We start from the raw sequence: 11,799 nt of genomic DNA, 5'->3' as shown, positions 1-11,799 counted from the left end.
CTTCTTTATACCTCGGTTGTAACGAGTGGTTATTTGAGTTACTGTTGCCTTTCTATCAGCTGGAACCAGTCAGGCCATTCTCCTCTCACCTCTGGCATCAACAAGGCATTTGTGCCCACAGAACTGCCACTCACTAGATATTTTCTCTTTTTCAGACCATTCTCTGTAAACCCTAGAGATGGTTGTGCGTGAAAATCCCAGTAGATTCAGAAATACTCAGACCAGCCCGTCTGGCACCATCAACCATGTTCAAAGTCACTTAAATCACCTTTCTTCCCCATTCTGATGCTCACTTTGAACTGCAGCAGATTGTCTTGACCATGTCTACATGCCCAAATGCACTGAGTTGCTGCCATGCGATTGGCTGATTAGAAATTAGAAAGGAGCAGTTGGACAGTTGTACCTAATAAAGTGGCCAGTGAGTGTACTAGAGTTAATTAGTTCTCCTTGAGGGTAAATTAAAAGCGAAAGAACACACACAAAAAATAATGGAAAAATGCTTTATTGTAGTTTTATTTTCATTTTATTTCAGCTAGACCAGAAACTTCTTTATGTTCAACAAATTTACTAACATGAATGTGTCAACTAATCATTCTCTTAAATACATTTAACCCTTTGAAGGCTATCTGGGATTTAAACATGCTCTCTATAAGGATGTTAAAAAGCATCATATTTATATTATAGAATTAACACACAAACTATAGTTTAATCAGCTCATTTTATTTTAGGATACCACACAGTTTCCCCACTTCAATATTCAAGGTGCAATTATGCTCCTGAAAGAGGTTATAGAGACAAGTCCTTATTGTGCATGAAATAAGTTAAAATGCACATATAGATTTTGTCCCACGGTCAGAGAAAAGATCTATATCACATTCGTATGAATATAACACTCGTCTTGATTAACCGTTAAAGCATTTTCGAGTCTGACATGAGAGCCAACACTATAATTGCACCATCCAAGGCTGGAAAAAAGGCTTCATGTCCTCTGTAGTCGCGCAGAAAAATAAAAAGTGCCATTTATCCTTTTTTATTTCTGGGCATCTTGGACCTTCTCAATTTCCTGTAAATCAAAGCAATACAAAAAACAAATCAACATATCCATGTCAACAAAAATATTTTTACAAAGTTATAATAATTTTACCTCAATAAGAACACTTTTGAGTTTCTCATAGGCTTCTTCCAGATTATCATTAACGATTACAATATCAAATACTCCAGGTTCCTTACCTACGAAACAGAAGACAACGTCACTGAACTCTTAGTAAAGGACAAAGATTTTACCTTTTATCTTGAATGTCCGTTTGTGCCTAACAACCAGGAAACATTTTAACTTTGGGGTAGACTTGTGTAGCTTTTGTTTTTATTTTATAGAAACACTTAATCATTTATTCTTTTGTTTTTTTTTTTGTAAGTATATACTTCTATACTTGGCTCTCATTAAAATTATTTCAATCCCAAATATTGTTTTGGAAGATATATTCTTTTGCAAATGTGATTTACATAATAATGTTGACAGTTTAATTTTGTTGCTGGGTAAATATCAAATTCATTCTTGTAAATGGGAAAAAAATGTGTGCCCTAAAAGATAAAAAGTGGTTAAAAAATAAATAAATAAAAATAAAATAACTAAATAGTTTATTACTGTAATGTTTTTTTATGTATCTTTTACTTCTGTATTATTGTTCTAAGTATTTTCATTTTAATTTATTTATTTCACTGAATGTGTCTTGTGCTGTCGATTGCTCCCTATTTTTGATGAAAAAAAAAACACAACACAACTAAAAAACACAACTAAAAATGCTAATACACAAAACAAAACAAAAAACAAGGGAATAAAGTCTTCTCTCAAGAAAATATGAATTATTGTACAGTAAGTGTTGCGGCTTACTGAGCTCCATGTCAATCCTCGCTGCTTCCAGTCGCTTCTGTAGACTATCCTCTGTCTCCGTTTGTCTGTCCCTCAGACGCTTTTCCTGAAAAAATAAAAATAAAGGTTTCTATATTTGACGACAATTTAAATGCTGTGTATCAGATTATTTTTCATCAACTGACCAGGATCTCCATTGAAGGTGGCTGGATGGAGATGTATATAGGGTTTAGATCGGTCTTCTTGATGTTTTTCACTCCTTGTATGTCAACATCCAAGATGCAGATGAGGTTTTGTGCCTGAACATCCTCAATGGATGATTTGCTGCATGTAACAGAAAATATTAAAGCAATTGATGTTTTGTTGTTGTAAATAATAATTTTCTGAATCTAATATATTTTGGCCATTAGTATGAAGACAAAAAAAAGTGGTAGATGGATAATGAGATAATATAGTAATGTCCAAAACATACCTGGTTCCATACATGTTTCCAGAAAACTCTGCATTCTCAATGAACTCGTCCTTGTCAATTCCTTCTTGCATCTTCTCTCTGGTGACAAAGTGATAATCTGGGTTGAGGACAGAAATGAGATATGTTGTTAAAAACAAATTAATTTTCAGAAAATCGTCAGTTGGTCTGTAGCTAGTCAACATTTGACAATAAAGTGTGCTTATTTAATATAATCTGACCATTTAAAGAAATTCTTTTAGTACTTGTAAGAAAGGATTTTCACAAGATGGGTACACACGAACAGAATTTTCATCTTTAATAAAATTATGTGGCATTTCGGAAGTCAGTACTCCCAAACAACAACAAAGAAATATGTTGTGCTCACTAGAGGGCGCCAAATATTTATTTCAGAAACGTATCGTACGACATGTATCTTTCTAAGCGTCAACTATGGTTTTGAAACTTACTTTTCATTTACAAAACTATCCTGCCATTTGGAAAAAATACTACAGTAACTACAGTAGAAAATATTATAGTGTTTTTGATCCATAGAAAATTACTTGTGGCTTCATACTCAATACTGTAGCAGTCTACAACTATATATTATATCACAATAGCCTTCACCACAGTTAACTGTAGTAAAACTAAAGTATACTACAGTATTTATTCTGGTTAATTAGTTCACTATAATTAATACTACAAAATGATTAAGCATTCATTAACAATGATTGGGAGACTCTATAAAATAGGCCTACAGTATAATACACTTTACTATAGCATGGCTAAAAAACACATAGTATTTACAATAAATTACTATTTATTAGTGTGTTTTTTTTTTCATGTGGGTTTGAATTTCAACTTCATAGAAATGTATAATCTTAAAAATCCTTGGGTTAAAAATTACTTTAGGTAACTAGGTTCATACAGTACCATTCTGAAGGCTTAACTCCACAACAGCACTTCAGGGGGAACTAAAGCGGGACAGTAAGGGTTCTGCAGACAACACAAAACAACAAATTCACAACTACAGGACAGCAAAACACTGACATCATCCGTGGCAGCTCTGCAGTGGAGACAGCCATTAGCATATCAACATCCGTCTGAGGAAAAACATATCGTAAAACACTGGACTATACGCACAGCTAGTGTTATTCAGCCAAAGATGAACTTCCGGTGAAAGCTTTATGTGACTATTTTTAAACTTTATAAGGTTCCTTTTACAGCATGGATGTTGTAATGTAATTCAAATATAATTAGTTAAATAGACTTAAACATCCATTTGGTTGTTAAAGCATAAAAAAGTGATAAAAGAAAGTATTTTAACGACATGCCACGAAAAAATATAATTTAATGCAGTGCTTCTTGTTTAGTCTGATACTCATTTCATATTGTATCTCAGCCAGCAGGGAAGATCAATGTTTTTTTTTTTAAAGAAATCAGATCATAAGCGCGGCGATTTTGTATGGGATGACAATTAACCAGAAACCCTAAGCCTGGCTGACTGAAATTAAAAGTCCGTGTGCATATACCCCATTCAATTAGCATTGACTGCTTTCAAGATACTCCAAAAAAAAAAAAAAAAGATGTCGGATTTATCTTTTCTACCTTAAAGTCCTAAAGAACGATTAGATGTTGTGATGCGAATGACTTGTCTCTGGCTACGGCTTGTGATCTAGGGATGATATGCCACAGTAAAACCACTATAGGGAACACAGGGGGCTATTTTCAAACGCTTTTTACTCCAAAGTGCATTGATGTCAAAGTGAAAATGAGATGTTCGCAATCTTAGCTTTGTGATTTTTGGCCTGGAATGTAATTTGCTTACAAAGTTTGAAGATTTGAGAAAGATGAAAGTAACCCCCATTACTCTCTCATCACATTAAATATGCCAATAATCGGCTATAATCAATGATGGAAACCAAATCTACACCTTCAGATGTCACAGAGGACAGGACGTCCGCTACAGGAAGTAATGTAGCCCCCAGAAGCATTGGGAGACAATTCAGCCCTAGAGAAAACAACAAAGGCACATTGGGGAATAAAGAGAAAAATTTACCCCTGCGTAAATGTTTGGAAATATATCTAAACAGTTCACTTGGGAGTAAGAAGCATGCAGGACTATTGTGTGTAATACAGTTACAGACTAGAGGGTCTTTTAAACTGGAAGGGAACTAGGTGAGAAATCCTTTCTATTTCTTATTTATTTTCTGTTTCTCATACACTTTCTAATTTGCATACTAGTAGGCATTTAATTTGGTTATTAGTCCTTTCCACTTCTAAACTTATATATCAAGTAATATATTTGTAAAGTGGGAAAATCCTGGCCTGCCTTTTCCATCTTCCTCTCCTGGCCGAGGATTTCTGGTGGTGTCTGCAGAGAAAAAAGAAAATAGATCAAGATAATATAAATAATTATGCAGAGCTATTTGGTTACTTGTCATGTGGCTGTCTATTTTGTCCATATTGCTGATACATACGAGAGACGCTGAATCCAAAAACCCCTTCATATTCCTTCATGAGTCTCTTCAACAGGGTGCTTTTCCCAGCTCCTGACGGGCCACTCAAAACTACTGGTCTGGGTCCAGACATGTCTCTGTGAGCAGGCAAAACAGTTGCCATCTGTATAAATTGCTTAGACTATAGTCTTTTTGTTCATCAAGACAGTACATATCTTATAAAATTCAAGTTGTATTTAAAGCTTGACTGGATAAATCAGAAAAAAATGAGTTTCTCTCGACTAAGTGCTGGTTAAGTTTAGCCCATGCAAATGTTAGCCAGTGCATTTGTCTCTTGAAGTATATATGCCACTTTCTGTATATGCCAAACTACTGTGTGCAACAAAACTTTAAATGATTTTGTGCAACAATAGGATTGTGTGTAGACAAAGAGAGATTTTAAAAAAGGTTTTAAATACACATTATTTTTCACTGGTTTGGTTCAATATGATTCTTTATGCATTTGAAGTTTCATTATCTGCATTTTTAGGTCAAAAACTGTAAAACAGTATAGTACTATTGGGAAATATTTTTACAATTTAGAATGGCTGTTCTTATTTTACAATGATAATATACCCCACTATTAAAATGCAGTCATCATTTTCTTACCCGACACTTGTTTCTTTCTTTTGTTGAAAACATTGTTAGAAACCAGAGGTCTGTTCGTTGTACCTCACTTAAATGATCTAAGATGATTTGGCAGATCCTGGATCTTTTAATCTTGATAACTGATCTCTGGCTAATTTGGTTTTTCAAACAAGTTCGCAAATCAGATTAGAATGTCTGGATGAACTGATCTGAGATCACTGCGTGTGTTGTGAAGGACAGATCTATCGATCCTCAAAATCATGATCAGCAATGCAACGATTGCAGCTGATGACACAGCAATGTAATGACATCATCTGATTAATATTTAATTATCCATGCGAGCAACATGACATAAAATTCGTAGTAAATGGTTTGTTAAATATGACACGCAATAACTTTACACATTTGTTGTGGGCTGCAGGCTTTACACTTTCATGTGTCAAGAGTATTTAGCAATTTATTTAGTTTTACATTTAGAGCGGACTTTCTTTATTATAGCCTAGGCCTACTCAAGTTTCTGAATAAATGGCTGTTTAAATTAATTTTGCATTAAAAAAAGCATTCTGATATTATACAATTTGTGCATGTCTGTAATCATACACAACTTGTTCTAAAGCTGGTACCTTAAAATTATATATATATATATATATATATATATATATATATATATATATATATATATATATATATATATATATATATATATATATATATATATATATATGTATATATATGTATATATATATATATATATATATATGTATATATATATATATATATATATATATATATATATATATATATATATATATATATATATATATACAGACTTATGCAATCTGCACTCCAAAATAAAAATGTTTTTTTATTTTTTGATTCTTTTAAACTATTTACTATTTTCCCAGGTGTATAACTATTGTAAGAATATATAAGGAATGTCAGAATTCAGTACATACTTTCAGTATTTCCTTTGTGATCTAATCCTGTTTATATGAAAAGAGCCTGCTCCTGAGCAGGTTTGAGCTACCAGACCTGTTGCTATGACAACAACTCTCAGTTTTTTGAAGAACGAAACAATCCTGGATCGTGTCAAATCGTCAATAACCAAATCCAGCTAACTGAGTAATCCACAAACGAAGAACAGACCACAGTAGTCATTTTTTCAAGTTTTTTTTTACACTATGAAAGTCATACTAGTTTCCAACATTGTTCTTGGTATCTACTTGTGTGTTCAAAAAAGCAATGAAACTAACTAAAGGTTGGAACCAATTAATATTATAATTATATTTGCTTTGCTCAATTAAATCAGTCTTTGTTAATGTTTGTTTGTTTGTTTTTAATGATATATACATATACATACATATATATATATATATATATATATATATATATATATGTATATCGAAATAAAAAGACAAGGCAACTTTCACATTGGTAGTAAAGTACTTCCTATTTCTTTTGACATCAAAATATTGTAGTGTAAATCCATCTGTCACTACTCAACCTCCCAATTACCATCCATATATGTCAACACAGACAAGTATGTGCATGCGTTTTGGCATTTTAATGCCAAAAACATAAACGGTAAAATAAACAACATTAAAAGTAAGTTTGATTACAGTGGACTGCCAAAACATCCATAACTCTCAAAATCCATAGAAACTCCAGAGATTTAGATTTATACTGTAGTGTAGTGCTGAAATTAGCTAGAAAACTAGAAAAGCTGTCATTTTACATATCATTTTGGTCACACTTTATTTTGATGGTCTGTTTGTTGAATTTAAGTTACATTGCATCTACTTGCCAACTAATTCTCGTTAGATTATAAATAGACTGTCAGGTTGGGTTGAGGTTGGGGTTAGTGTAAGTTGACATGCACTTGCAAAGTTTCTTATAGTCAGTTAAATGTCTGCTGAAGGAGCAGTATCAGCAGATATTAAGCAGACAGTCTACTAATACTCAAATGAACCATTAAAATAAAGTGTTACCATATATTCTTTTTTATTAAATCACCTTTAAAACAACAATAACAAAAAACGTCCGTATGGAAGGTGGATTAGGTCCAGCAGGAAGCTTGTCTTGGGAGAGAGAGAGTGCTATAAGCTTGAGAAGCTCACATGGACAGACACTGAGCCTATTGCACACCTGCGTCTCTCCAACAGAGAAGCTCAGGAACTAATCCACTGAGCCGGCGATTAGTGATTCTGTTTTGAGGTCTGTGGACTGGGCCTTGGGAAGGAGAACTGGTTAAACAAAGTAAAAATCTAACAAACAAACAACAAAACAATGACTCTATTTCCTGATTTTTTTCCCCTGTTATTGCACTTCTATATCAGAATAAAGTCAATAAAGTCATCTTTAAAAACGTTACATGATGATATTCCAGATCAGTTAAAAAATAAACATTTATGTCCTCATGTCTTTCTGAATAACGCAGTTTAGCAAAGCATTACATGATTTACATGCCAGCAAAGGATTTCCATGTTCATGTAAAGTGGCATGAAAATGTCTTAATGAAGTCAGGCTAGGCCATTGAAGAGGATTACCCAGCATAAGCCAAATGACAAAGGCCCAGTGACCTGATGCCTGTTTTTTCTACAATGTCTGTCTGGAATTATATCTGGTCCATTTTTTTAGGGACTCTGCAGGACACCGAATAAATTTGCAGTTGTCTCCAAGCAGTTTGCCGGCACTGTTTATTCAATCAGATATCCTTAAACCATCAGATCTGATGTCATATTTTGGCGACTGTACGGTATTTTTAAGTGTGTCTCTATTTTCAAGCCAACACAAAATAAAATAAGTAAAATTATAATAAAGTACTTATATAATATGATTAATTATATAAAACAATGCAATCAAATTAGTAAAGGATCAATTAAAATCCAGTGTATGCACGTGCCCGCTGTTTATTTCGCTTGTGCATGTTTAATACCAAAAACTTACTTCAGAAAAGTCTAACCAGGTGTAATTACATAAAAATAAACCCTAATTTTGAACACAGGAATAAAACAAAGGCAACTCTTACCTTGTCTGTGAAGGTCAGATGGTGAAGTGACTGTAAGTGTGTGTTTGTTACTCACTGACTTACTGCCACAGCTTACTGCCAGCTACAATTACCACCTCCTCCACTGACTCCCAGCCAATCACACTGCACATGCCATGTATCTGTTTTCAATGAAAAAAAAACGATGAGGGGTTACTAATCATGTTGACATTGAAAACATCAGTAACCACTTTGAACTCCTTATCAGTGATGGTGCAAATGTTCAAAAGTCTTATGGGTCCATATTAATACCAGTAATACATTCAAGTACGCATAAACGAAAGTGTAATTATTTAATATTTAAATATATGCAGATATGAAATTAAATTACATTGAAACTAAACCAGATTATTAAACATATCAGATAATTATGCAGAATTAAAGTGTACTTTGTTTTTTAAGACAATGTGTAAATGCAGATTTACTACATGTTCTGATCTGTCAAATAAATATAATGAATCTGAAAATAATATCAGTATAATGAATCTGAGTATAATCTGAATTGTTTTTTATTATTAAAATGAGAGTATTGTTAATATTAAATAAAAATAGGGAATAATAAATAATAACAGAGTTTAAATGTCATATTTTTCCATAAATCTCACTAATAAAGCCATTCATGCTCTTTTAACTTGATTCTTTGCAAAAAATGACAGAAAATAATTTGAATTAATTGGATTGTTGAGGCTGGGGATGTAAAGAAATGTTGCATCAGGGAGTTTTGACAAAAATATACTACACGTGGAGCAGTTGGTAACTTCTTTTTTAGACCCATGGCTTGGCTAATCCAGCAATAACCTAAATCCTCACAGACGAGTGTGCGCATACTGCTGCTAATTAGAGATATGTCAGGACATCAGCCTCAGACATCCATTTATGGGGTCATTCATAAAGGCATCTTCAAGAATGGCTGAAATGAACTGGCCAGGTGGTGATAAGATACTTGTGAGGCAATAAATAGACAGAAAGGTAAGTGCTGAGGTTATTTGCCTGTTAGTGTGTCAGTGTAAACTGTATAGCGCCACTGATTTCCATCCACTTTATAATTAGCTTAAGAATGGGTAGGCAGTTTGTAATTTGAATGTGCTACGCAGGCCTCTTATGTCATTTACTTGATCTATTATACAACTATTATACAAACCTAGTCTATTTAACTACTACCATAATTACTTAGTAACTAATAGTGTGATTTGTACATGAAAATTAAAAGACCATAAATTCTGCTCAGTATTTTACTGAAAACATAATGAAGTTCTTTCTAAACACAAGTTACCTTAAAAAACAGATTTTTAAAAGTATTTTTTGCCAACTCTGTCTACCATGGTGGTGGTTGAAGGGGACAGAATCGACAATTTCAAATTTTTTAAACCAAACCACCACCTGCTACCACAAACGCTACAAATTATTGGTTAAATTGTGTTTAAAAGACTAGACCAGACAGACAGACAGACAGACAGACAGACAGACAGACAGACAGTCAAACAGACAGAGACTGACAGACAAATAAATAGACAGACAGACAGAAAGACAAAGATGTAGAGACAGACAAAAAGAAATAAACAGATAGACAGACAGACAAGTAAATAGACAGACAGACAGACAGACAGACAGACAAGTAAAATAGACAGAAAAATAAACAGAGACAAACTGTCAGACAGACAAATAGACAGACTGATACAGACAGACAGATAGACCAATAGATAGACAGGTAGATAGAGACAGACAGATATAGACTGACTGAAAGACAGACAGACAGACAGACAGACAGACAGACAGACAGACAGACAGACAGACAGACAGACAGACAGACAGACAGACAGACAGACAGACAGACAGACAGACAGACAGACAGACAGACAGATAGATAGATAGATAGATAGATAGATAGATAGATAGATAGATAGATAGATAGATAGATAGATAGATAGATAGATAGATAGATAGATAGATAGATAGATAGATAGATAGATAGATAGATAGATAGATAGATAGATAGACAGACCAATAAAGACAGTCAGGCAGATAGAAACAGAGAGATAGACAGACAGAGACACACAGATAGACAGACAGACAAATAGGCTGACATTTTACAGTGTGGACCAAAAGACAGACAGATAAAGACAGACAGACAGACAGACAGACAGACAGACAGACAGATGGATAGACAGGCAGATATGGACAGACAGACCGATAGAAAGACAGCAAGACAGACCTACAGATGGACAGACAGGCAGATAGATAGATAGATAGATAGATACAGTAGATAGATAGATAGATAGATAGATAGATAGATAGATAGATAGATAGATAGATAGATAGATAGATAGATAGATAGATAGATAGATAGATAGATAGATAGATAGATAGATAGATAGATAGATAGATAGATAGATAGATAGATAGATAGATAGATAGATAGATAGATAGATAGATAGATAGATAGAAGACTAAAACTGTGTACATGGTATAGGATCAGTAAATGCTTGCGGTCGAGTCAAAAGCATTTAGGGCACATTTGTTAGACAACAACTTTAGTTTATTTTTTGTCAAAGAAAACATGAGGCTGTACAAAATACATAATCATAAAACTGAGCTGGTTTTGTGTTTCATTCTATTTCAGTTCTATCAAAAGTGCTTGACGATCGTTCAGTTACCTGTAGTAACATGACTAGAGAGTCTAGACAGTAACAAAACTATTGCTAAAATACCACATAGGAAACTGAACTCTTTTCTCTGTTAGTGCTGATCTCAGTTCCTGGAGTCCTGTAGCGAGTCGGTGTCAGAAGACCTTTATTCTGCTTGGCAGTGGAGAGCAGTGAGGGCTAAGCAGATCAACCTCAGCCTCCGTATCCTGCATTAAGAATCAACTCCACCTGCTAATGAAGGGAAGCACATGCTGCTTGATGCACCTCTGCTGTACATAAGACACACATCAATACAATAACCTGCCAAATCACCTGCTGGGGATAAATATGTCATTCATTACAAGAATGTAGACAATTACATCTACACAGCATCAGTTAAAAGCTGACGTAGAAGAACAGAAATGTCCAAAATATACAGGTTATTACTGTCAATCGTTGAACTTTGTAGTAAAAACATTTTTTTTATCTGTGCGTGTTGTGAATTGTTGGATAAAATTAGAACTACAAACCTTGAGAAAATGGCTCTGTAATTTTGCATCAAACAGTGCATCCAGAAAGTATTCATTGCGTTTCACTTTTTCTGCATTTTTTAAATGTTACAGCCTTGTTCCAAAATGGATTAAATTCATTTATTTCCTCAATAATGACAATGAAAAAAAAGATTTTTAAAATTGTTGCAAATCTATTTAAAAAAAAAGCTGAAC

General features: G+C 33.7%; 1 protein-coding gene across 1 annotated transcript; it reads right to left on the bottom strand.

Annotated features, from left to right (window-relative positions):
- Positions 1-1,030: 1,030 nt before the first annotated feature.
- guk1b (guanylate kinase 1b) lies at positions 1,031-4,910 on the bottom strand. Its single transcript, XM_056464511.1, has 7 exons — positions 4,799-4,910; positions 4,651-4,692; positions 2,343-2,439; positions 2,056-2,194; positions 1,892-1,976; positions 1,145-1,230; positions 1,031-1,063 (listed from the first exon to the last, which is right to left on the bottom strand). The coding sequence occupies exons 1-7, from the start codon at positions 4,908-4,910 to the stop codon at positions 1,031-1,033; spliced, it is 594 nt and encodes a 197-aa protein (XP_056320486.1).
- Positions 4,911-11,799: the final 6,889 nt, after the last annotated feature.

Source organism: Danio aesculapii, chromosome 8 (genome assembly GCF_903798145.1).
Source record: "Danio aesculapii chromosome 8, fDanAes4.1, whole genome shotgun sequence".
NCBI classification, from domain to species: domain Eukaryota; kingdom Metazoa; phylum Chordata; class Actinopteri; order Cypriniformes; family Danionidae; genus Danio; species Danio aesculapii.
The sequence above is the reverse complement of the archived record's forward strand: the minus strand, read 5'-3'. Positions and strand labels throughout refer to the sequence as shown.

Excerpts from the sequence above, each read along its gene's own strand:
- guk1b (XM_056464511.1), bottom strand. The coding sequence starts at position 4,910 with ATGTCTGGACCCAGACCAGTAGTTTTGAGTGGCCCGTCAGGAGCTGGG. Across the intron at positions 4,693-4,798 it reads TTTTGGATTCAGCGTCTCTC|ACACCACCAGAAATCCTCGG; the intron begins GTATGTATCAGC and ends TTTTCTCTGCAG. Across the intron at positions 1,231-1,891 it reads GAGGATTGACATGGAGCTCA|GTAAGGAACCTGGAGTATTT; the intron begins GTAAGCCGCAAC and ends TCTGTTTCGTAG.